At 43.8% G+C, this 27,294-nt stretch overlaps 1 protein-coding gene across 1 annotated transcript in view; it reads right to left on the reverse strand.

The window, feature by feature from the left end:
- LOC148524118 (opsin-5-like) overlaps positions 1-27,294 on the reverse strand; it is a 90,760-nt gene that overhangs the window by 43,212 nt on the left and 20,254 nt on the right. Inside the window, exon 3 of the mRNA XM_088472209.1 lies at positions 7,466-7,553. Coding sequence (XP_088328335.1) covers positions 7,466-7,553 — 88 coding nt within the window. The remainder of the gene's footprint in view (positions 1-7,465; positions 7,554-27,294) is intronic.

The following is a 27,294-nucleotide window of genomic DNA, read 5'->3' on the forward strand; positions in this document are numbered from 1 at the left end:
AAATGATTGGTTTGTTAAAGTGTGCATGTCCTGTTTATACAACATAAGGGTGGGTGGGAGGGCCCAAGGACAATTCCATCTTGCACCTCTTTTTTTTTTTTGAATTATGTACTATTTGGGGCCTAGTTTTTCAAACTGCCATCCTGTCTGCCACTGCAGTGTCACTCCAAGATGGGCCATGTGTTTGTGCCGCCCACTCGTGTCGCTTAGCATAGTCATCCATCTACCTCGGTGCAACCTTTTGGACATAAAAACACTATTGTGAGGTGTTCAGAATAGACTGGAAATGATTGGAAATTAAGGTTTTTGAGGTTAATAATAGCATAGGAGCAGAAAAATCAACACATTCTGTGATTTTAGCTGTTTTTATGCTTTTTTTAAAAAAAATACAGATCCAAAACACAAAACCCAGAACCCAAAATACCGAAGGGTGGTTTTGGCAAAACCAATCCAGATCCAGATCCAAAATGCGAAGAAAGATCCAGATCCAAAACCAAAACACGAAAAGTGGCCGGTGCACACCCCTAATATATATATATATATATAATCACACCAGCCAGCCATATAATAGACAAAAACTCCATGATATCACTTTACCAAATTACTATAGACATGCTACATACAATCTACTACATGTTAACACAACACAAATCACTACAAGACTAAGCTACTGTACAGATATTTTACACAATATCATTAACCATCCCCATGTAAGCCATGTGTGGTTTGAGGGCCAGATATACTTAACCATCGGGAAGGAAAGGAGCCAGGTTCCCCGTTGAGGAGTGTTGATATTCCATCTCTCTGCCCCTCCTTGCTCCCACCTGATAAGTGTGTTTTCAGGAGGAAATAGACTCTTGTGGGGGTCTTACCTATAAAATGGCATTTCATCTTGTCTGCAAGAATCTCATACCCAGAGGGCACTTTTGGTCAGTTGAAACTCATGGGAGTGGTTCTTATCCTACCTGTGCTACAACAAATGTCAAGGCCTTCTGACCACAGCATTGGAAAGCTAATTAGATTGCTGTGTGAGATCTGGCTCCATCTGTGAACTGGAAACACCAGTTCTGAGCTCTGACCATGGAATAAGTAATTTTCATTTATATGTGCCTATACTGTATAGGGATTTAATATTCATATAAACATATTGATTGGTTGATTAATATTCTATATATGGTGATATTAATATATACCCTGTAACAGTTGAAATGGGCGACACCCCCACTTGTCCTCTTTAGAAGGTTTGATAAATCTCCCTATTGTTTTATTAATAACTGTATTATATGAACTCTTTTTTTTAAAGTTATTATGTTATTTTGATGTACTGTTGAAATTTGGCTCACAGAGAGCAAAATTAGTTTTAATTGCAAGCAGTAAGCCTGAGCTGGCCTTGTGCAGTTTGATTAGTATACATATTAACTGTAGTATCCTGTGCGCAGGATAAAGCAATTACCTGGACAGGACATTGGTAAACAAAGCCATTTATCTATGTCTGCATACAGATGATGTGAGGATGCATTTCTGGCTCCTAACACCGCAGGGGGTATCCAAACAGCAGGTGTGATTTTACATAATTATCTGGCCATGTTATCTGTTTTGGACTGAAAATTTATATTTTTTTTTAACAGGAGCACCCAAAATCATAGGATTATACCTGAAGTCTGTACACTGGACTAATGTGATTTGGGGGCATGTAGGAAGCATAGTTTGGGAAAAATTAGGTATCTTACCAAGCACACTTCCCCAAACAGTCGTGATTATTTTCATTTTATATCTTAAATAATAGGGATTAAAGTGAACATACCATATTTCATGTAGCTATTAGACAGGGGATATGAGGTATAGTTATTTGTACTTATGTTAAAAGTTATGTGGGCGGTCCTGTTATGGACCCTGGGTTAATTAACAAGCTAGCCATTCACCAGAGATGGGGTCAGGGCCTCACTATTGGGTGGGGGGATAAGCTGACAAAATATATTGGAGCCTTTTGTCCTGTATCTGAGTGTTCCTTTATTAGTCTATTTCCATATATGCTCCAGAACCCAGTCTTTGAGGAGGCTATTAGATCTCTATGGTTACGCCATAACAATTATTTATTGCTAGAAGCAAGGGGAGACCAACTAACTGAGTGGTAGTTTGTGTCACTGAGCCAGCACAATTGTGATACAGTGTTAGAGGGCCTGTAGCCCCTTTGTGTATTTTCAATGGGTGGTGGCAGTAGAGAGGTGTATGGTATAATGGGCAGAGAAATATAATATTCATAGTGAGTTTTATATTCAGCTCTGCCCTCATTATATCAGGACTTGAAATCTGCAAGATCGCAGTTCTGAAACTAGTGTTGTACCAGTCAGGGTAATTCAATGTAGAAGAATCTCTGACAATCTCCAAAAATGTTTGTACATATCTATAACGGGTGCAGGGAGTGTGGGGCCAGGGCCGTAACTAGGGTGGTGCGATTACACCTTCACTACAGCGGCCACCCAATGCAATGTATAATAGTAACTGTATGCCCAGCTTCTCTGCCGGGCACACCGCTCCTATTACACATAACAGCGGGCAGTGCTGCAGCTGCCCGCCCCCTGAGCTCCACCCCTCCCCCTTCTTCTATAGTGGCTTCAAGGACTGGGAGAGATGTCATGACGTGACGTCTCTCCCAGTCCAGTCCCAGAGTGCCCTGCGCTGAGGAGCTCAGTCAGTGCAGACAGAGACAGAGGTACAGGCATGGACAGAGACTGCGGCTTCCCCCGGCTCCCATAGGTAAGTGCTGAGAGACCGGGGAAGGAGTTGGGTTTTGTACTGTTAGCATAATGTATAAGGGAGAGGGGGGTTGTACTGTGTGGCATAATGTGTAATGGGGGTGGGTGTTTGTACTGTGTGGCATAATGTGTAATGGGGAGAGAGGGGTTGTACTGTGTGGCATAATGAGTAAGGGGGGAAGTTGTACTGTGTGGCTTAATGTGTAAGGGGGGGAAGTTGTATTATGTGACATAATTTTTAATGTAGGGGAGGGTGTTGTACTGTGTGACATAATGTGTAATAGGAGAGGGGGGAAGTTGTACTGTGGAATAATGTGTAATGGGGTGGGGGGAATTTGTACTGTGTGGTGTAATGGGGAGAATTTGTACTGTGGGCATAATGTGTAAGGCACATTACCACTGTGTGGCGTAATGTGTAAGGGGCACTACTACAATTTAGCGTAATGTGTATAAGGGACACTACTAAAGATATGTAGTGTAATGTAAATAAGGGGCACTACTGTGTAGCGTAATGGAACTATAGTGTGGCCACACCATTACCTTATGAGACCATACCCTTTTTTTGGTCCGGTGCGCACTGTCCCTGTTTACACAGGGCTCCAAAATGTCTAGTTATAGCACAGTGCGGGGCACATGGGCCCTTGGGTCCAGGGGGTGGGCCCACACCGCACACCATGCACCCATATTTTTAATACTTACCACTCCGGATCTGGAGTCCCACGTCGTCGCCAGTATCAGCGCTGTCAAAATCGCCTGGAAATTGTCCGCCACTCTAGTGCCCAGAGTCTGCCAGTGTGGCGCTGCGCTCAGTGCGCTGCCTGCTGCCAGGGAGAGAGGAGGGGTCCCCGGACAGAGACTGCACATGGGCCCCCTCCTGTCTTGAAATGTCCCTGTTTGTACTGTGCATAATGTGTATAGTCCAGGCTGGCTGGAAAAAGTAATGGTGATATAAGACAGCCTTCATTCTTTTCTCTAGTTATTTCCGACATGTTCCATTGAGCTTCAATGACAAAGAGGGTAAGTGTAGGGAGTATCATTATGGTCTCTAGCAAGGGTAATAAGATCCAATCCAATGCTCTAAAGTCAAGCACATCAAATAAGTGGGACATGGAATAGCATTAAAGATCTACAGTACATTTGCAATTAGGTTCAAGAGCATCTTGTCAGAAGCTGGGTATAAAGATGCTTTCTGCTGCTAGTTGGGTGAATGATGACACCTTGTACTGAGTGATGTAACCCTCCCACAATGCCCAACCTTATGTTCTGTGTGAGTGCTAGAAGGTTAGGTTGGAACCTTATGGCCAGAAAATTGAAGTCAAGATTGAGAAGTGTGATTGAAAAATATGATGTCACCATGTTTCAGATGTAGAGGTGGAGCAAATCAGAATTATACACACACACACGGTACAGTGCAGGACATAACATGCAGGAGACACAGAACTAAACGAAAGTCAATAATTAGAAAAATTGCTGAGGTGAGGGCAGAATCAAAGGCACTTAGAAATGCACATGGAATCTGCTGCATACAGTACAGGGCACTTTGTAATGCTGGTTTAAGCAAAGTCTTAGAACAAATATCAGAATACAGTTTAGAACCAGGAACCTTATAATGTACAGGCGATGTGGGCTAGCTTTAGAGTCCTTGAAGCAATAACAGACGGTACCAGTTTGAAGAAGCAGTGCGCTGTTTCAGAAGCACTTAGTAGATGCAGCCTGAAAACACTGAGCAGGGTCAGAGGCACTAATGTAAAATACAATGACACAGGTAAATCAGTGGAGCAGGTCTTGAATTGCTAATTCAACAAAGTCCAGAAATAGCAGAAGCACTAAGAGCATAGCAACAGAAATACAGTCCCAATATAACTGAGATACTGTAATGCTGTAATATCAGCACACAGATGGCAGATTGTAGCTTGTACACAGGTAGCAACTGAAGAAGCTGTATATGGTCTTACCACATACTTGCCTACTCTCCCGGGAGTTGCGGGAGGCACCCGCTTTCTCGGGTAATCCCTGCACCCCCGAAAGAGTGGGAAAATCTCCCGCATCCCGCTCACTTCCTAGTGTAGTGGGCAGGATGGGGATATTTTCCAAGACAAGTGCGGGTCCTTATGGAGGGGGCGTGGCTAAATGATGTGAATCTCGTCATTTAACCCCTCACAGACCCTCGAATCACGGGGGTTTCCTGTAAAGAAGAAGATGAAAGAAGCAGGCCCTCTCCAGGTGCTCCCGGGAAGGTGCCCTGCATAGTCGGTAAGTATGTCTTACCAAGATGTACCAGGATACCCAACCTGAATGACAGTGTAGGGAACAGGATTCAGGGCCTGATTCAGAGCCGGACGCTCTGACCAGTGCGCTCGCTCTGAATCAGGGCCCTCCTACCTAAAAATGGAGCGGCCTCTTGGACACTCGCATAGCTGTGGGTGACCACCCACAGCTTATGCGAGCGTCCATGATGATGGTCGCGATGGTCAAGACCATCGCGACCATCAGACTTGCGACGAGACCCTGCGGCAGGGTCTCGTTGCCGCAAGCCCTGGAGTGATTTTGGCTCTATCAGAGCCAAAATCCCTCTCACTGACATCACTAGTGATGTCAGTGGGGCCGGACCCAGACGGTAGGCGTTCCCATGGGAACGCCTCCGTCTGGGCAGTCACGCCCCCGGCATGCCCACCAAAGGGGGCGTGCTGTCAATCAACATCGACAGCACGCCCCCTTTGGTGTGAGACCCATAACGACGGCTACCCCGTCGTTATTCGAGGTGCCTCCGTCGTGCACATGCGCATTTGGGAAAGATCGACCGCTGAATGAGACCCTCAGAACCAACAGGACAAAAGTAGTATCGAAAACTGGAGCTGATAAACAGAGAACTGATTGTAACTGATGCTGCATCTATGTACACAGGGCCTGATTCAGAGCCGCTCGTAAGAGGCCACTCGTTTGCTCCGAGCAATGTTCGTACATCTGCGCATGCGTATGGGTCGTAATGCGCATGCGCCAACCAGTCATTGCGGTCGGAAATCGAGCGCTCGCAAAATAGCGAGTGCCTGTTAATTTGAGTGACAGGATGAGGCGTTTGTGGGTGGTAACAGGGGAAGGTGCTTGAAAACCGAAGATCCGAACGCAGGCGTGCCAAACGGTCAAAACGGGCGTTTTAAGGGTGTGCATAATTAACAAAGCAGCGTCATCGACCACGTCACTTGGTTATTTCTTAGCCTGAACTGTTCGCATGATTGCGGTAGGAAAATCCTACCACAAGCACTGCGAGCAATTCAAACGCCTTTCGATGTACTCGATTAATCAAATAAATAGCAGAGATGACGTAGGATGCGAGCGGCCAGGGGGCATCTTTACAAAATAGCGAGCGCATGTTTCGTTCGCTCGCCCAGACATAGAGGCATCAACAGACCGCAAAGAGCGAGCGCTCAATTTAAATAGCCAGCCCCTTTTTCTGAACGAGCGGGCGCAAATAGCGTCCGGCTCTGAATCAGGCCCACAGTCGTTTGGATTGGCCAAGCCATCGGTGGTCGTCTCAATACATATCCAGGCGACTGCGTCATTTGCATATTTTCACACAGCCGCTGCGCACAAATTTGCAGCTGTGGTGGCATTAGCGTTCATCTCTGCATGAGGTCCTAAACCAGTTAGCCTGTACGGATAATAGGCTTGTCTCAAGCAATTGAGCTCTGTTTGCCTTAGTGTTGTTTGAACATCATCCTCTAATTTTAATGGCCTTTGACCAATGATACTCTTAACACAAACAACCGAAAAAAATAGCTGAGATTGTACACCTGTAAGATTGTCTTGAATAAAATTATCAATCTGAGCAACTACCTGTTATTGGCCTAGGTATGATCTGTATCTCATTTGCACCCATTCAAACCTAATACTCAGAAATCAGTCTACAATACTTTTTGTACATCTGTAAACCTATAATGCATCCCAACTACTCTAGTTTTCATGCTCCCCGATTTTATTTTTCTGGAACCCTGGAGAATCACAGGTCTGGCCTGGAAGTGACTGACGGGACCCTGAGGCTGCGCTGCAGCCGCCAGAAGCAGGTAAGTCCCCGCTGGGCCACCAGGGACGATATGTTGACATTTTAACATGTCCACATTTCATCAGCATCTACATGATGAATTTTGATATGGTCAATGTCGACATTATGATCATGTCGACCATCTGATGTGGACATGAAGAATGTTGACATTATCCATTAGCCATATCATATCACACCCATTTTATGACCCAGTGTGGTTGAACAAATGATTTAAAATAACCAACTTCTCTTTAGCACTCAGGTTAAACCGTTTTACACAGTGCAGCAACATTGTAGCCACAAAATCGTTGAAATCTAACAGCAGGGGTGGGTCAGGACAAATTCTATTCTAGTAAATTAGGCAGAGAGGGAAGGTGATAGCTCAGATTACCTTATTTTTCAAATTGAACTGATACATGTCAGCTGAATTCTCCAGTACACAAGTAGATAGGTTAGAAGCTACTTTAGTATATGCACTACCAGAAGGATATATTAAGGTTAATCATTTCTGTGGAGTTCCCAACAACAAGTCTGAGAAATGGTTATAACAGTCTCCTGGGTTCTTCATTGCCGACCATTTTAAACATAGGTAATAAATAAAAAAATTCCAAGCACAATAACAATATAATTAACAAACGGTTGTAAGAGTAGACAGTCGTAGGTACATTACCAAACAAAGAGTACACAATTCCCAGAATAAAATCATTTGTTTTTGAAATTGAAGAGTGAAATTCAGAATAGTCCGATTCATTTCCCATCTGAAAAACAAAGAAGTTAATCAAATACTATTTGGGAATGGTAATTAGCAATTCATTACATTTTGGCAAATGATACATTTTATTTATCCATTCATCTCAGTATGACAAGCCTCATAACTGGTCACATATGTACCTATGACATGCCTGTCTAAGACCCCAGTGTAGGTGTAAAGTGAAAATATATAATTTTTTTATGTATGGGGCACTGGCTAAGAAACCCTCAGCAGACTTTAGGATCCCCAATGTTCTAAGGATGCTTAGCTTAGGTTGATGTAAATGGGATGTAACGAGTGTTGCGAATGACTAGTCCGATAGAGGAGTAGGCTGGGATTTATGTGTGAATAGATAGCAAAGTAGAAATACCTGAAGAAGGTGCATTGTCAATCAATTAAATGGACGGGGTTAAGCACTGGTTCATGAATGGTAAAACAGGCAGAGGTCAGATGAACAGACACAGTTTAATTAACGTTACATCAGTCAGCGGTCAGGGACGCAGGCACAAAGTCAGGAATATAAGCAAGGGTCTGGTACACAGTGGATGCTGGAGCTAGGGATTTGGACCTAATATACTGGCACCAAATTATATACATAGCAAAGTTTTTATATTCTAGCCAATAGCTGTAAGTCCCATTACATTTCTCAAAGTGCCCCAAAGAGAAGCACTGATACAGCCAAGACTGCCAGCAAGAAAGAGGTGGGAGCCAAGACATGAGGGAGGAAAGAGGAGGGAGCCAAGACATGAGGATGGAAAGAGGAGGGAGCCAAGACATGAGGGAGGAAAGAGGAGGGAGCCAAGACACAGCGGAGGAAAGAGGAGGGAGCCAAGACATGAGGATGGAAAGAGGAGGGAGCCAAGACATGAGGATGGAAAGAGGAGGGAGCCAAGACATGAGGGAGGAAAGAGGAGGGAGCCAAGACATGAGGATGGAAAGAGGAGGGAGCCAAGACATGAGGATGGAAAGAGAAGGGAGCCAAGACACAGCGGAGGAAAGGCCAAACCACGCACCACCCGCAGGACTCAACTTTTAGTGACAATTATACAGGTGATGGAGAGAATGTGTTTTGACAGTGGTGAGGGGAATAATGTGTTATTACAGAGGTGAAAGGGAGTTATTAAAGAGGTAGGGGGTGTTGGACAAATGTTTTACTACAGATGTAAGGGAGACCAAATATGTTAGAGGTGGAGATGTGGGGGGGAGGTGGCAGGTATGTGCTCACTCTCTATTACCACTTTTATACCAAAAGTCCTGGGTCTGACGCGGGTTTGGAACATGTTTCCAGACCCGGGACAGACCCCTTTCCCACTGCGGTGCCAGCCCGGGTTATGCCCGGGTCGGCACAGTTCTCACCGGACCCGGGTCTGCAGTGACCCGAGTATTCTGGCATTGCAGTGGACGCTTGGAGATGATGCCATCTCCAAGTGCCACTGAAGCAGGGAAAATCACTCATGATGTCAGTAGGTGGACTTCCTGCTCTATTAGAGGAGGAAGTCCACTGGGGCTTGTGGCCACAAGACCCTACCACAAGGGTCTCGTTGCAAGCCCAATGGTCGCGATGGTCTTGACCATCGCGACCATCACCTGGCCGCTCGCACAACCTGTGGGTGGTCACCCACAGCTATGCTAGCGGCCAGGAGGCCGTCTTTAAAAAAAAAGGGACAAAAAATGGGTGGATATTGAGAGCGATTTGATTGGGGACCAGAAGGTGGGCTGTCTCCCATGGCTCCCTCCACATCTGAGACCAGCCTCGGTGCATTCGGTTCCTTGTGTTAAGGCCATTTTGAGTATTTGGGACAGGGTGAATAAACATTTGGACTTAGCCTCGTACCCATCCCCATTGACAGCCCTTTGGAGACACCCTCAGTTCCCTTCGGGTTGTGTGGGCCTTTACTCGCGCCCCTGGGTAGCTGTGGGTGTCACTAGAGTCTTACATATGGTTGGGGACTTTGCCCCTCGAACTTTTGAGGAAATATGCAAAAAATATGGTCTACAACCGACATACCACTTTGCATATTTACAGATCACTATTTTCATCAATTCCCTCCTTCAGGGAACTCAGCTCTTTTGAACGCCTTTGTACTTACGACCCTGGTCGTAAAGGTGCTATTTCTATTCTATATTGCCTATTAGCTGGGTCCATCCCTGAAATCAAAGAATCATTTGAACTAGCATGGGAAACTGATCTAGGTAGGAATCTAGATGATGAAGAATGGTCATTGATTCGTCAGATGGTTTCTAAGTCATCCATTAACACCAACCTCAGAGAAACTGCTTATAAAATTTATACCAGATGGTATAAGCCCTGAAAAACTTAACTCCATGTACCCATTGACATCAGACCTCTGCTGGCGTCAGTGTGGACATAAAGGCTCCTACTTCCAAATATAGTGGGACTGCCCGATGATTTCAACATACTGGGATGAGGTCATGTCACTGTTAGGTAGTATATTTAGCTCTACACCCATTAAGGATCCATTACATGTTTTGCTATGCACACCATTTCCCGACACTTCTATACCTTATAACAGACTATGTGGTCATATATTTAACACCGCTAAAATCTTGATTGCTACTAACTGGAAAAAAACACATTCACCTCCCATTCCTGCATTGCTCAATAGATTTTGGTACATTGCTTCCATGGAATATATCACTGCTCTACTCCATGAAAAAATACCAAAATTTCATGAAGTGTGAGCTCCCTGGTACTATCCAGGTTTGGTTTGATCCTCATTATGTACTTTTGAAAATATTCTATTTAGTTATTTTTATTATTATTTTATCAACTGTGCTGCTTGGTCCCCCCCCCCTTTCTTTCCTTCTCATCCATTTCCTTTTATTCTATATTGTATCTGTTAGATGTTTTTTTTTTTTTATACCAAACCTTTTTAAAACCAAATTCAAAAAAACAAGGTAGTTTGATGTATTCAGTTGATTTTCTTTTCTATGGCTGTGTTATTTTTTATTTTCTTATTTGTTTGTTATCTACCTTTTGAAAAATAAAGAGATTAAAAAAAAAAAAGGGGCGCCTTGATTCAGAGCGAGCGCTCTCAAAGAGCGTCCGGCTCTGAATTAGGCCCTGAGTTCCTGCTTGTTTCTGCTGAAAATAGCACTGGTCAGTGGTGAGAGGCATGGCATAACTGCATGGAAGTTTATGTTTTCTTCTGATGCAGTTTTAAGTCCAATTAATGCTATTTCTCAATGTGACGCATCCCTGACCTACATAGTACCATTTAAGTATATGCTTTTCATCTATGCACCAGCACTGTCATGCATATTTTAAATGTATCTACTATATATATTCATAAAAAAAGTTTGTTTGTTGGCAAATATTTTCCACAGCTCTCAAGGTAAAGCAGCCTAATCTTACATAGTTATTTAGTATCCAAAAAGTAAGCTATTAGACCACATAGAGACAACGCATCAATTCGAAAAATCGACAGAGCGACAAATCTTATATAAAAAATTAATTGGTCTATTTGTTTGTTTTGCTTTGACCCGGGATCGCTGGACAGAACTTTGTAGAGTTGGAATTAAGGACCTCATTCAGAGTCGGTCGTTGCGGCCACACGGTCGTACGCCACCGATGTTCGCTAAACTGTGCATGCGTAAAGTTTGCAATGCGCGTGCGCAAACTAGCACTTACGATCAGAAATTTCTCTCTCCTTGAACACAGCCAGGTCGTTAGTTTGAGTGACAGAATGAACCGTTTGTGGGTGGTAACAGGGGAAGGTGCTTGAAAACGGGGGAGTGGAGATCCGAACGCAGGCGTGCCTAATTATGCGAACGGCGTTTTATGGGAGTGCATAATTAACAAAGTAGTGTCATGGCACATGTGACATGGGAGGTTTTTACACTGACCTGATAGTAGTGCTTAAGAGAGGGTATGGTCAACCTTAAGCTCTACGACCAGCTCCAATGGTTCCCGATGCTCGCGATTAATCCTTATATCCCAGGAGATGACGTGTGTTGTGATCGAGAAGGGGGCGTTATTTAGTCTTACGGTCGCTTCTTACCCTCGATCTCATCTTAGGACCGCAACTTGTGATCGCTTAATTTGCATATCCGGCCCCTTTCCCCTACGACCGTGCGGCCGCAACGCCCGACTCTGAATGAGGTCCAAAGTCCTTTAATTTTATTCTTTTAAATAAAACATTTCCATACTGCGCATGAGCACCAAAGAGTCTGACACATCTTACATTTGCAACTCCTTATGCTTACAGAGGCAGAAGTAGGAAAATAAGGGGTGTACAGTAGGGAGTAAATTTACTAAAGTGAGAGTTTTTTAGAAGTGAGTTTAGGAAGAGACGTTGCCCATAGCAACCAATCAGATTCTAGCTATTCTCTTCTAGAAGGTGTACAGATTGATTTGGCTGATTACATAAGAAGAATATGTAAAATGGCTAGCACAGCTGGCAAACAAGATAATAGATCTAAGCAGATTACAGCGGACTACAGATAAAATATAAGTTAGAATCAATTCATGGCAATGGAGTCATGGATAGAAATATTATCACATGGTTATCATTATAGGCTCAAATTGTAGGTTAACTGGAGCTTTATGTGGTAAGTTTTAGTAATTGAATTGTTGTACCATCAATATTTAAAAAATTTCTGTCCAAACAATAACATCAGAAACATTGAATAAGCCTAGTAAATCAGCAGAACTAAATTATGCTCAGCAGACCACTTCCAAGCCAAAAATCTGCCAAGGACAAACAGCTGGCAGACTTCTCCTTTCTTCTAATAAAGGTTCAGATCTCAAAGTTTACAGACAATCTTTCATTGTGCTTTGTATAGGCAGGTGCAGGTGGTGCACGCGATGCTGCACTGATGGTGGAGTGTCTGGAGCATTGTGCAGCACCGCTGAAAGTGGATGTTTCAGTTCTTGGACACTGCAGAGCATGCTAGTACACAAGGTAGCATATGCGTATTATCGCCACCATAAATCAGAAAAATATAACTACAGAGGCCAATTATGAAGCGCTGTAAACTATGGGCCTGATTCTTCAGATGGTGAGTGCTCCCGCTACCCGCTCGTTCCCTATAGGTAGGCCCGGGTCACGAAAAGGGATACTTTCGGATCCCTCCGCCCCTGTCTGGCTCCTTCCATGTATGTGCACTAGTTTCACTACTCCAAAAGGAGCAGTGAAAGCGTTCGGGTAGACAGCTGATTTTCGGTCAGCAGTCTCCGCGCCGGAGCAATGATGAATTGGTCCGGCGCTCACGTCAAGAAGAAACGTTAATTATCGGGGTTCGTTCAGACACTGATAATTAACATGTTGAATAGACCCCTTAATAGGAGTATATTGAGTTTTTAGAATATTGATATATGTGCAGTAATTGTTGCAGAGATTGCTTATAGCAAATTAATATTTTTTATTATTGATCATTTTAACACTGGCCGTGTGGTTTACAGACCCTCCAACATGACTCGTTCCATTAGGTACAATGGGGGAGATGTATGAAGCGTCCAAGCGGTATTAGCGCACGTTATGTGTGCTGATATCGCTTCTCCCCGATGTATGATTGGGGGGTTTGGCTGTGCGCCCCTGTCATTACCGGCGCTGCTATCTACAAGATAGCAGTGCCGATAGCCTGGGCAATGTATGAATGTATGAACTTAACGTGCAGCTGTAATACATCTCCCCCAATATGCTCTGCTCCTGGACTTCCCTCTTAATTTATAATTGCAGCCACCTGTGTTGAAACACCTGTCTCATCAATGACCTAGTTCAACACAGGTGACTGCAATCATAAATTAGGTGGGAAGTCCAGGAGCAGAGCATTTTATACCTGATGGAACGGGTCATGTTGGAGGGTAGGCATTTATATATGTATAATACTATGTATATGGTTAATATATGTATTTTGTCAGACAGCGCTTTTTAGTAGGGACGAGCGGGTTCGGATTTTCTAAATCCGAGCCCCCCTGATCTGAGCCGGGAACCGAGTCCGGCTCTGGGTTTCCTGCCAGACTTGGTCCCCGGAACGAGGCAAAACGTCATCATCCCGCTGTCGGATTCTCGCGGGTTTTGGATTCTATAAAAGTCCCGTGATCACCGCCATTTTTCATTCCGGCTGTGGAACGTGCATGCAGAGGGAGGGAGCTGGGAGCTATTGTTGTGTGATAATAAACTTAGTACACTTATATAGATTACATACTGGGCTGGCTGGCTGGCGGCTGTGAAGAGGGAGGGAGCTGTTGCTGACGCTGACCATAGGGGCTGGCTGGCTACTGTTGTCCATAGGCATATACATAGGGGCTGGCTGGCTACTGTTGTCCATATAGGAGCAGGCTGTTGTCCTGTCCATAGGGGCTGGCTGTAGTGCTGTGTTGTCCAGGGGGTGCTCGTCCTTCAGGGGTGCTCTCTTCACCTACCACCAGTGTTGAAAAAAATTATAATTTTTTTTCTGTGTGCGTGTTAGCCACACCTGTCATCGGCATAGGTGTGCAGGGGTGCTGTGCTCCTGAATGTCAAGGGGCTGCTGCACAAAAATAAAAATATTTTTTACAGGGGCTGCCCTGTGTGGTGTAGGGGTACGCAGCCCTTCTTAGTTTAAACAAATCATTTTTACAGGGGCTGTCCTGTGTGGTGTACGCTGCCCTTCATCCAAATCATTTTTACAGGGGCTGCCCTGTATGGTATACGCTGCCCTTCATCCAAATAATTTTTACAGGGGCTGTCCTGTGTGGTGTAAGCAACCATTCATCCAAATAATATTTACAGGGGCTGTCATGTGTGGTGTAAGCAGCCCCTCATCCAAATAATTTTTACAGGGGCTGTCCTGTGTGGTGTAAGCTGCCCTTCATCCAAATAATTTTTACAGGGGCTGCCCTGTGTGGTGTAGGGGTATGCTGCCCTTCTTCAAACAAATAATTTTTACAGAGGCCACCCTGTGTGGTATAGGGGAGCGCTGCCCTTCTTTAAACAAATAATTTTTACAGGGGCTGTCCTGTGTGGTGTACACTGTCCTACATCCAAATAATTTTTACAGGGGCTGTCCTGTATGGTATACGCTGCCCTTCATCCAAATAATTTTTACAGGGGCTGTCCTGTATGGTGTACGCTGGCCTTCATCCAAATAATTTTTACAGGGGCTGCCCTGTATGGTGTAAGGATATTGAATTGCAACCTCTATACGCACCTACCTATACCTTCTAAACCCTGCCTATAAACATCTAAAATTGATGCTATTTGCGTACGCAGTCATACAGTAAAATAAAGACTTTAGACCTTGAACATGTGTTCCAAAGCACAAAGTATTATTCAAGTAAAGTACAGTCAGTTACACGCTGTGATCTAAGTACAATTTAGCGCAAAGAATTATACAGACCCAAGATACAGTCATACATACGCAAGCGCTCTGGGACCAGATTCCGGCATCAGCAAGAGATCTCTGTCAATCAGCAATCAGCAGAATAGACTAGCAACCCAGGGTCAGAGCACACATATTTATACCCCCCCAGAAATAGACAACACAATAGAGGAGTTTGTTGCTGATCCCATTGGTTCCCAGTGCGGGTGCATTTGTTACAGGGCATTTAACAGCTGGTTGCCTTCGTTTTCCCACCTCATGCAAATCTAGACTGTTGGTTTTACAAAGTACATTTTGGTTCTTTATGTCTTTACGGTCCATAAGTTGCGAATGCATGTTCCGATCTTCACACCGATGATACCGGAAAGCTGTGGATAAAGTGCGGATCAGTATAATATCAAACACGGTGTACTTATCACGTATTAAACCTTAGATACCAAAATAGTCTTTATTTCACAGCATTTGTAATAAATGAATAAAACTTGGATCTTTTACTTTATAGCTATGGAACCTTTTGTGTAAGTGTGCATTATATAAGTATTAGGGATATGGGAAAAGACGCTAGTTAGGTTTATCTGATTTGGGGCAGATGTGCACGCATGCAGCTAATAAACAGCGTTCGCATGCAGGATATTGTGCATTCGCTACTGAGCGTCATGTTAGCAGTGCAACTGTGCGTAATGTGCGGTGTTTATGCATGAGATTCTATCTATGATGGACTTACATATATATATATATGTATGTGTATATATATATATATATATATATACATATACACACACATATACACACACATATCTCATTCCTTACTAACAGTTTAAAAATGCAATGCAAATGTGTTATGGGCAGTGAGCTTCACTTCTCAAACATGGTGGAGAACCCCAGCTGTGAAGCTGGGGCCATTCTGTCTGGGAGTGAGACTAAAACCTGTTTAGGATTCAGACAAATTCAATTGTGTAGATCAATGTCTGGGTTATATTACAATTGCCACAACTATACTTGTCTATATATATACAGGGATTCCCAATTTGTATGTAAAACACTCACAGTATTCTGGTGTATTGTCTATTCAATTTACTTTTCTCAGGAGGCTGTTTTTCTAGTTGTTTTTGGTAGATTATCAAAAACATTGCCATCTGTACTTAGCTCGTGAGTTGTAACTTAAAATGGCGCTGGTCGCAAAATGGCGTCTTGCAGATTCTTATTTTTAAGATGGAGTCTAGCTGCCATTCGCAAGATGGCGTCACGCACGCTAATTTTTATGCTGATTCTGTCTCAGCCACTAATCCAGCTTCGACAGTCCACCCTTTGATAGCGAACAACATGCTATCACATCCTGATGTTAAAATTTATTTTAGGCATACATATGTATATTACTTAATGTTATTAGGGGATGGCACAAGGTGGTTCTTAATCCATCAATAATGTGTCTCTAGGAGGGGACATAAAACTACCATTATACGCACACCGCGGACCTTGAGAGATCATGTGAAAGATGTGGGGATGCACCAGTCCTATAAAGGAAGTCTTGAGGGGGATCAGGGACTTACATTATTTGAGATGTTTGAAAATAATATTTTAATAATAATACATTTCATGCACGTCTAAACATAATACATTATATGATGGTATTCCCAAGTTCAGGGTTGTAATGCAGTTCTATATATATACCTCAGTATTCATATTGTCATTACTGACCACCATCATAATTTCGTTCCTTCGTTTTACCTTATTCTTACTTTTTCCACACTTCCACACAATAGGAGCACACCGGACACATATGCCAATTACTATGATGATGACCAGTATAAGGATCAGGAAGTTGCCTACGCTTGTGATCATTTCCTGGGCCCATTTCCCTAGGCCTGAGAACCATTTTACAGGGTTCAACCATGACACCCATTCCTCTACCTTTTCCTCTACTTCAGCCACTGAAGCATTATGGTTCTTCCGAAATTCTCATTTCAGCTGCAGAATTTCATCCATCTTTCGATCTATTACCTCTTTGGGATCGCTGGTATCATTGGTGACATAGGTGCAACACTTCACTCCAAATTGGGTGGCCAAGGTTACGCAATATCCTCCAGTGACAACGGTTAAATAATTTAATATAATTTAACACGAGTCTGTGTTGCACCAGTTCTTTCTTGTACGCTTGCAATTCTCTACCTGTATACCTGAAAGTGTCATCATACATCTCAGTGATATTATCTATCAATTTAGCAAGATCCTGAATATATCTAAAATTTAGTGTACCCCGAGCGATCCTGGTGGGATCCAATGCTACTAAAACTTGAAAGCCAGTTGTCTCACTAATTAACTGAGTGGCTTTATGCAAGTCACCAGGTATCATATTTCTTTTGCCTCTGTGTTCATACTGTGTGTGAAGATATGGTGATGGTGTGTTTTTATGAATACTGAGCATTTCATCATGTGTGAGGGTCATAACCTCTGGGACTACTCTTCCCAGGTAACACAAACCTTCGGAACTCGGGGAGAGCCATTTATACGCTTTTCTTCCACATATAAAATATACATTATCGGGGAGAACATAAGGGATAGAATGCATCATTATCATTAAACACATTTCCCTTGCAATCAGTCCTATTTCAGGCTCTTCCATCTGGTACATGCAAGTTTCTGGTTGTATTATCTAAGCACAATATCCATCTGGTACCTAACCAATAATTTATTTGGTGGAACTCAATGTATAACGATACCTAAAGCTTCTCCCATTAGATTTAATTGAGTGTAACAGATCATGATTCGTAGATTCATTATCAGCTCTCAGTGAGAAGGTCATTGTCTGATTATTCCCCGTCACTTCCCAATTCCCTGGTTTATTGGGGTTGGTTATGTTCAAACAAAAAAGTGATCTATCTGCTTGGAGTTGATATAATTTGAAATGAGGTGGTTTGGATGAGAGGAATTTTCCATCCAAGGTTTTCCCTTTTTGCAATTCTAAAATTTCCGTGGTATTCAGCGGAAATGGCACCAACCCTACATTATGTTGACCCTGTGGCACATGTGAGCACACCCAACAATCAGTTTGATTTAAAACTTTGCTTATCATGCTATGATAACCCTCTAAAGGATACCCACCCCAGTACGGGTTATATTTAGATTGGCACCTTTGGATACAGTTCTCATCAACTAGGGACCCACAAAACTCACAAAAACAGGAATCTTCAGACGATAAACCTCCACACCGTTCCCGAGTATCCGAAATAACAGCTCTTTTAACAATTACAGTACTAAGATTGGTCAAACACTCCCCTGATTGGCATAGCACTCCTCCTGACTCCACTCCATCAGCGCTGCCATCAGCTCCCATCTCCTCTATCGGTCCCCCGACACAGAAACCGGACATTCCCGAACCAACCAGGATGGTGAACACTCTAGAAGAGAATATGAAAATGAACACAACAGGCCAGTCCATTGCCACAACAAAGACCTGCAAATTTCTTTTAGTTCAGGTATCTCACTGCAACCTTTTAATCCTCCCGGAACAAGTTTGTGATCGACAGGTCCACGTTATCAGCCTTTTCTCCGCTTTGTTTCTCCACCAGGTATCTCTCTCCGTAACCTTCAAAGATGTAGTACTTATCAGCAGCACCTGGTACGGACCTTCCCATCGATCAGTCAAACAACCTGAAAGCAAGAAATTTCTGATCATAACATATTCTCCTGGTGGAACATCATGACAGTTAATTTCAGGCATATCATGGGACAACAATTTCAGTTTCTGCTGTTGCTGTTTTAACTGTTTACTCATTGATATAAGATACTTTACAGTTACCTCGTTGTTACTCTTCAAGTCTTCCTGTGGACTTATAATCAAATGAGGTTGTCAAAGGGGGACAGATTTAGAGGGGGTCTAGGAGTGGTCCTTATATTATGCAGGACCAACGGTAATGCTTCGGGCCATCCTAGTCCAGTCTCTGCCATGATTTTACTTAACTTATTTTTAATAGTCCCGTTCATGCTCTCTACCTTGGCTCTGGCCTGCAGTCGGTAGGGGGTGTGAAGTCGACTATTGATACCCACCAGTTTACACATATTTTGAAAAACATCACCTGTGAAATGGGTACCCCTGTCACTCTCAATAATTTTAGAGATACCATATCTGCATACAAATTCCTGTACTATTTTCTTGGCAGTAAACACAGCAGTATTAGTGGCCACTGGGTAGGCCTCGACCCAGTTAGAAAATACGTCAGTACACACTAATACATACTTGAGATTCCTGCAGGGTGGTAATTGGATGAAATCAATTTGTATTACCTGGAAAGGTCCATCAGTTGGTGGAATGTGGGATGGTTCGGTAGGGATCGCTTTCCGTATGTTCTTCCTCAAGCAGGTCAGACAGGACATTGCTCTCTTTTCTGCTTGTGAAGAAAAACCCAGTGTGCACCAGTATGCTCTCACCAATTTGCACATACCTTGCTTTCCCAGATGAGTCAGCCTGTGTGCTGCCTCAGCGAGGCTGGGGTAATATGCTTTGGGGGCTACTGGCTTACCTTGTCCGTCCCTCCAGAGCCCGGAGGACTCTTGCCCACATCCCTTGGACTTCCAGGTGGACTTTTCCTGGATTGAACACAAATTTTGCATCTCAATTAATTTCAGCATATCAATTGTTTGGAAAGACATGATTTGTTCTGTTGGTAAAACCATTTTTAACCCTGCTGCCCATTTTGCAGCTTCATCGGCTCTGTTGTTGCCTAGTGACACCGGGTCACTCTCACATGTATGGGCTTTGCACTTAATTACTGCCACCGTTTTGGGTAGTTAGATTGCTTTTAAAAGATGTTTTATGTGTCTGGAATGTGCAACTGGTGGGCCTGCTGCTGTCATAAAATTTCTCAGACGCCACAAAGCTCCAAAATCGTGCACGACTCCGAACGCGTACCTAGAGACAGTGTAAATGTTAGCAGATTTGCCTGCTGCCAATTCACACGCTCTTCTTAGTGCTACTAACTCTGCCACCTGGGCTGAGTGAGGAGGACCAAGAGGTTCAGCTTCTATGATGTCTGTGTCATTTACAACAGCATAACCTGTACATAACTCACCTGTGTCTGTTTGTCTATGACAACTCCCGTCCGTGTAAAATGTCACATCCACATTCTCTAAAGGTGTGCCACGTATGTCAGGTCTAGCAGTAAAGGTCTGATTCAGATATTCCATACAATTGTGTGTATCATTATGTCCGCTGAACTCACTTCCCGCCAGCAACCCGTCTCCTTCCACCCTTTGTACATCATGTTGTACATATGGTAAATACATTGCTGGATTCAGTGTACTGCATAGTTTAACAGTGATGTTTGCAGGTGCAATTAGAGCTAGTTCCCATTTGGTAAACCTAGCTGAAGAGACGTGTCTGGTTTGGGCAGAGTTCAGCAGAGCAGATACAGTGTGGGGAGTGTAGACAATCATATCATGGCCCAATACTACATCCTCACTTTTACTCACAAATAGAGCTGTCGCCGCTACACTTCTTAAACACGTTGGGAGTGATCTTGCTACAGTGTCCAATTGGGCACTGTAGTATGCTACGGACCTACTGGCATCACCATGTTTTTGTGTTTGGACACCTGCAGCACAACCATCGGCTTCCGTACAATACAAATCAAAGGGTTTTTCATAATCAGGTATTCCCAATGCAAGTGCTTTTGTCAGACTATCCTTAAGATTAAGGAAAGCCTGCTCTGATTCATCTGTGTGAATGACATGGTTGGGCTTTGAGGAAGAGACTAAGGACCTTATTCAGAATCGATCGCGAGCGCTGAGCGCTCACATCCGACTCGATGTTGGTCCACACCCGTCGTTAGCAGCTCCGTTTGCTGGGCGGGCAGGGGGCGTGCCCGGCCAAATGGAGGCGTTCCTTTCGGAACGCTTGCCGTTTTGTGGGCGTCCCCACCGACATCATCAGTGATGTCAGTGGGGAGCTTCCTGCTGAAACAGAGCAGGAAGCTCCCTGGGGCTTAAGGTTGACGAGAGCCTACCCTAGGGTCTCGTCGTAAGCCCCGATGGTCGCGATGGTCTTGACCATCGCGACCATCTCCCTTAGCGGTCATTAGAGCTGTGGGTGTTAACCCACAGCCTAACGACCGACATGGAGGCGGCCGTTCAGGATGCAAGCGGCCGCCCTGTTTCTGAGCGACCGCTTGCATCCTACGACCGCCTCTGAATGAGGCCCCAAGTCCTGTAAAGGCAAGGCCAGAATAGAAAAACCTGGGATCCACATTCTACAGTATCCACACATTCCCAAGAAGGTACGAATTTGCTGTTGGTTCTGCGGCAGTGTCATGTTCTGTATGGCCTGGATTCTATCATTTGTGAGATGTCGTAACCCCTGAGTTAGGCAATGTCCCAAATACTTTACTCTGGATTGGCATGGCTGTAGTTTGTCCTTAGCAACCTTATGTCCTGTGTGCGAGAGGTGAAGCAACAAAAGTTTAGTATCATTTAAACATGACATAAACGAATCAGAACATAGCAATAAATCATCCACATATTGGATTAGAACAGACCCATTGACAGGTTGAAAAGATTGTAAACAGTCGTGCAAAGCCTGGGAGAAGATACTAGGGCTGTCTATGAAACCCTGGGGCAATCGTGTTCATGTGTATTGTACACCCCTATATGTGAAAGTGAAAAGGTACTGACAGTCAGGATGAAGAGGTACAGAGAAGAAATCAGAACAGAGGTCAATGACAGTGAAATGGGTTGCATTTGGTGGGATCTGCATAAGAATGACAGCTGGATTTGGCACTACGGGAAATTTGCTTTCTGCTACCTTATTAACACCTCTAAGGTCTTGTACCAGCCTGTAACCCCTCCCACCACTCTTTTTCACCGGGAAGATGGGACTGTTGGCTACACTAGCTGTACGAACTAAAATTCCCTGTTGTAATAATCGTTCAATTATTGGATAAACTCCTAATTCTACCTCCTGTTTTAGTGGGTACTGAGGAATTTTTGGAGCTTGCCTACCGCTTTTTAAGTTTACCATTACGGGGCTTACGTTTGCCATTAATCCAGTGTCCTGTCCGTCCTTGGTCCAAAGTGAATCTGGAATTTGGGATAACATTTGATCTACCTGAGATGGATTTCCATTTACACTGGTAGAGTGATACATTATCCTTTGGGGAGTGTCCAACATATCCCTCACCTCGTGCGCAACTCTCTCTGGGATATCTAGAAATAAACCATCAGAGGTGCAATATATGACACATCCCATCTTACATAACAAATCTTTTCCCAGTAGGTTAGTAGGAGCCGCAGCAGCCAGAAGGAAAGAATGCCTGGTATGCAACGGCCCTATAGTAACCTCTGTGGATTTTGTTAATGGATAATATTGCACTTTACCCGTTATGCCCATTGCTGGTAGTGTCTTGTTGGTTACCTGTAAATTAACGGGAGATTTTATCACTGACCTGGTCGCCCCTGTGTCTACAAGAAAAGGATATTTAGTACCAGCTGCATCAACCATTATGACTGTCTCTTCCCTAGTACCTCCCGTTAACCTGACTATCTGTAGACTGCAGGTATGACCTGACCCCTAGCATATCCCTTATGGGGATATCCAGGTTTTCCCTTATTTGGGGGTCCTACCCTTTTTGCCGTACAGTTTCTACTTACATGTCCGAGTTGTGCAGGAGGAAGAGGTGGTGGGTATGGGTAAGGATATTGAGGGAAAGGATATGATTGGGGATATGTAGTTTGTGTATAGTATGGGACTTGTGGTTGTGCAGGGTAAGTGAGATAGGGTTGTGTTTGCAGTGGTGTGGGACAAGTGAGGACGTGTAACTGTTCAGGTGCAGGTGTGTGTGTGGGTGCAGGTGTATCTGCTGGTTGTGATGTTACCATCATTCCTTCCAGAGCTTGAATACTGACAGCCATTAGTTTCTCACTCTGGGTCTCTCTGAGATGTTTTTATCATGTTCTATGGCAGATTCTATGAGGGTATCTATTGTGACTCCCCTCCAGCCAGGCTGTGAGGTCTGAACCCGGGTTTTCAGGTTCTCTTTAAGGCCATCCATGAGTATGGTGACAATCAGTCCTCTGTGGTGAATACTATCTTTAATATCCTCTAACCCAGTGTACTGGGTGATAGCCTGCAGAGCCCGGTCGCAATAATCTTCTGCAGTTTCACTCTCCTTTTGCTTTATTGTGAAAATTTTGTTCCAGTTAGCTACTACTGGAAAATATATACCCAATTGAGTTATAATGCGGGAAATATTACCTTGGTTTACTTGGTCTGTTAAAGGAACGTCACCATCCAATACACAATCCGTGATAAATGTTGTCACGTCGATATTGCGTGGTAGACAGGCCCTTAACACCACCCGCCAATCTTTATTGGTGGGCTCATGAGAACTACCCAAATTTCTCAAAAATCTTTGACATTTGGCTAATTCCTTTTTGGGATCGGGGAAATCATTTATGATGGAATTTAGCTCTGCTCTTGTCCAAGGACAATGCATTACCACATCCCTTGTAGGTACAACTCCGTTCACGTCCGCATTCCCATTTGGAACAGTGATTGTCCGAATGGGATGCAGACCGGCCGCAGTGCTACCTTTGACCTTATTACCTGGCTGGGGGTTTAATCTGTTGCTGCAACGTATAGTATTAATAACTTCCTCCACGGGCGCAGAGGAGTTTATCACTTCGCGTGCTGTTACAGATGGAGATGGTGGCACCACTTGAGCTTGTCGTGGTGCCGCATCTAACGTGTACAGCATGGGAAACGGCAGACATGACAATAGGCTCATCATCCACATCATAAACATTTTCTTTATAGTTACTTAAGAGAGGGTACAAGTTGCTTGTTACATTTTTATGAGTTTTTTTCATGACTGTATCTGCACCTCCATCCACATAAGGTGGCGGTGGTGTGTGTGAACTACTGGCAATACCTTCCGCAATGCTACCTTGTCGCACATGCGTGCCATTTTACAGCTCGCACTCATTGCAATCCAGCGCCGCAGGTGTATTTGCTGGCAATGCGCTCGCAACGCTAGTTTGTGTCGCTTGCACATTTTTAAGCCACGCATCCCCTTCATGCTGCCACAATTTTAAACATTCGTAATATTTTACTTTTTTCTCTCGAGAATGCATCATACTGATGTGATCCCGGACATTATCTAATACATCTTTATCAAAACTACCAATTCTGGGAAACAGTCTAACACTCTTCATCGCTATTTTAAACCATACGTCACAATACCTTATTGCATAAGTACCGTACTTAGGCCCTCATTCAGACCCAGACGCAAGTGACCGTTCGTACGTTCGGTGTACGTAAAAAAATATTTAAATTCAAGCACACGCTCGTATTTTCGCTCGCAGCCAAACATCCTCCCCAAACTCAGGCGACCCCTCCTCTAACTAACGAGCATGCCAAATAGCGAGCGTACATCCCCGAAGTGGCTTGAAGGGAACGCACGCACTAGTACTACCCGGAAGATGGACTGTCAGATTTCGATTAACTGCTCGTTTGTTCTGCCTACCTCCCTCAATCGTAACATGCCAATCAATATATCAATTAGCTTAATTGTTTTTTTTTGTTTGTTTTTTTTACACAATGCAATAAACTTTATTCATGTCCGTGTTTGTGTTTACCCGCAGAATACGTACGGCTTAAACATTCGCTTTTAATTGTCAAAATACATGTTAGCCCCTATTAAATAATTGTTCTATTTGTTTTTCTACCCGCATATTTCCCGGAGTTCATTTCTTTAAAGTAAATTTGCTTACGCATGTCACTGCATCAAGCCTATCATAAGTCTCAACAGATTTCTGGCCCTGTCGAACACATGACTCATACACTAACCAATAGAATTGCTCCTGTTAATTTCCCAAATACATTAGCCAATCATAAAATTTGGGTGCACTTTATCAAAAATGATTTTTCTGAAAAACACCATTGCCATCATGAGAGCCTCCGCATTCACCAGGCGCGAGCTGCTGGTGCTTACGGAGGTGATGGATAGGCGGATCACCAGCCAGCCTCCACCCATCACCAACCGCGAGAAGCGTTCCGCATATGCGGAGGTTCAGGCACGCCTGCGCTCCTTCGGCTCACGCCGCCATATCGGGCAGCTGGAGCGCAGGTGGTCGGACCTGCAACGGCGGACGCCCCGCTTGCTGGCATGCTTTCGCATGCAGATCGCTGAAAGTAAGTTTTATGGATTGTGGTTTTCATGTTTGTCTTTGTGGCCCTAACTGCGTGTGTATGTTTTCCCTGTATTTCATATTTATTCATTCTCCTCATATCTGCATGGCCATGTTTTCCCTGTATTTCATATTTATTCATTCTCCTCATATCTGCATGGCCATGTTTTCCCTGTATTTCATATTTATTCATTCTCCTCATATCTGCATGGCCATGTTTTCCCTGTATTTCATATTTATTCATTCTCCTCATATCTGTTTTTTGTTTTTTTTTGTGGTGGATTTGAAATTGTTTTTGGGCGCGGATTTGTGTTGAAACTAACCACAATTTGTTTCACATCTTTTAGGGGCCCAGCGAAGACTACGCCGTCAGCGTCCGGCCAGACGTCGATCACGGCCACTCTCCCCAACCCCCAGCCAACACTCCAACTCCAGTCCTTCCCCTATTCCCCACTCCTCCCCAGCCTTCCTAGACCCTCAGCCTGAATTTTCGGGCCTCCTTCCCCTCCGTCCCAATTCCCCCTCTCCTCCAACCACCCCTCTTAGAATGACCCCCTCCCCGGAGTCGGTCATTACCCCGCCCCGATCTTTGGGGAATGGAGCCACCTCCGAGGAGGACGATGGAGGGCCTTCCGTAGCTGGCGTTGGGTCTTCCGGTATGTTTTTCTTTGCGGTTTTTTATCGTCACAAACTGTTTGTATGTAATCATGGGTGTTTCCTTTTTTTTGTTTTTTTGGCTAAACTTTTGGGGTTTTTGGCGATTGCCTTTACCTGTTACTGCTGTTTTCCACATACACATATCACACCTGTCGGAATTTGTACATAGGCCTTGTATTTTTGGCCTACACCATTTTAGTTTGATGAGTTTTAATGCTGTTTTTTTTTTAGGTTTTTGGTGGAGTTTGGTTTTGGCTTTTTTTTTAATGTGGTTTCACTATTGTTGTATTAATCCCCACACTTTTCTCACCCACAGAGGAACAGGGGCTTCGGGCCGAATTATCCGCCTGTGTGGCCCAGATGCACAACAATATCATCGGGGTGCTGGTGGTCCTTGACCGTATGTCGGTCCTCCTTAGGGAGTAGTTTTTTGTTTTTGGCCCATTATGTAAATAAATTGTTATTTTTGAAGTTACGTTCTGGCTCATTCGTTTTTTCTAAAGCACAGATTGTTAACCTGACATAAGTAGACTGTTCCTGCAAGGATTTCCATTTTTTTACACTAAGAGTGTGTGTTGGATTTTTATGTCAAACAGCCACAAGAAACACCTAACAGTAACAATCTGATTTCCCTTTTTTGGTGTAGTCACAATTAGATATTTCTACATTTTACAGGTTCCTAGTTGGTGTGCAAGCTGCTTAGGCCAATCTTACGAAGCAAAATGATTGTACAGGCTTCCTTTTGGTGTTGGTTTGGACCCTGAAAAAAAATTACATTTTAGCTCAACTGGCGTCAGTACTGGATTACCCTTTAGTCAAATGTAACGTGTGTGAACCTGGTTACACTTGCTGGTAACGTTCCAAAAAAGGTACAACATTTCACTCTCAAAACATTTATTATCAACATAACTGAAAAATCAAAGTGGTCACTCACAAACAAAACACACAGTGATAATCTCAAATACAACACATACCAAAAAAACCACATCACAAAACAAAAAATCAAGAACTGGTTGACGAAGGACCATGCCAACATGATTCCACAAATATGGCGTTGCAATAAGGGTTCCAGAATATATCCCCAAAATGTCCACATACAGGTTTTGTAAGGGTAGCAGGAAGTAGTCATCGTTGGAGTGCCAAAGATTATGTGAAAAAACAGAAGATGGAGAAAAAAAATTAACAAAAAATTAGATGTTCTCAAACAAACCCAAACACATTAGGTATCAACACTGTTTTGTTTCCAATAATTACCTAAAAAATCTGGCCACCACATCATCGCGTATGGCCCCCCACATACTGACCTCCGACCAACCTCGGGGGGGCCATCCTCAGGTAAGGCATCCACTGGCTGCATTGGGACACCACTCCTTATGGCGATGTTGTGAAATATCCCACACAGGACCACAATTTTCGAAACCATATCCGGCAAATACATGAGCTTGCCACCAGAGCGGTGGAGGCATCTGAATCGGCCTTTTAAAAGGCCGATACAGCGCTCCACCACTTGCCTGGTGGCTGTAAGTGCGGAATTATACTCACTTTGTGGCCCTGGTGTGGGAGCCAAATAAGGAGTGAGCAGCCAG

Source organism: Taudactylus pleione, unplaced genomic scaffold, assembly GCF_031769625.1.
Source record: "Taudactylus pleione unplaced genomic scaffold, aTauple2 ptg000121l, whole genome shotgun sequence".
Lineage (NCBI taxonomy): Eukaryota > Metazoa > Chordata > Amphibia > Anura > Myobatrachidae > Taudactylus > Taudactylus pleione.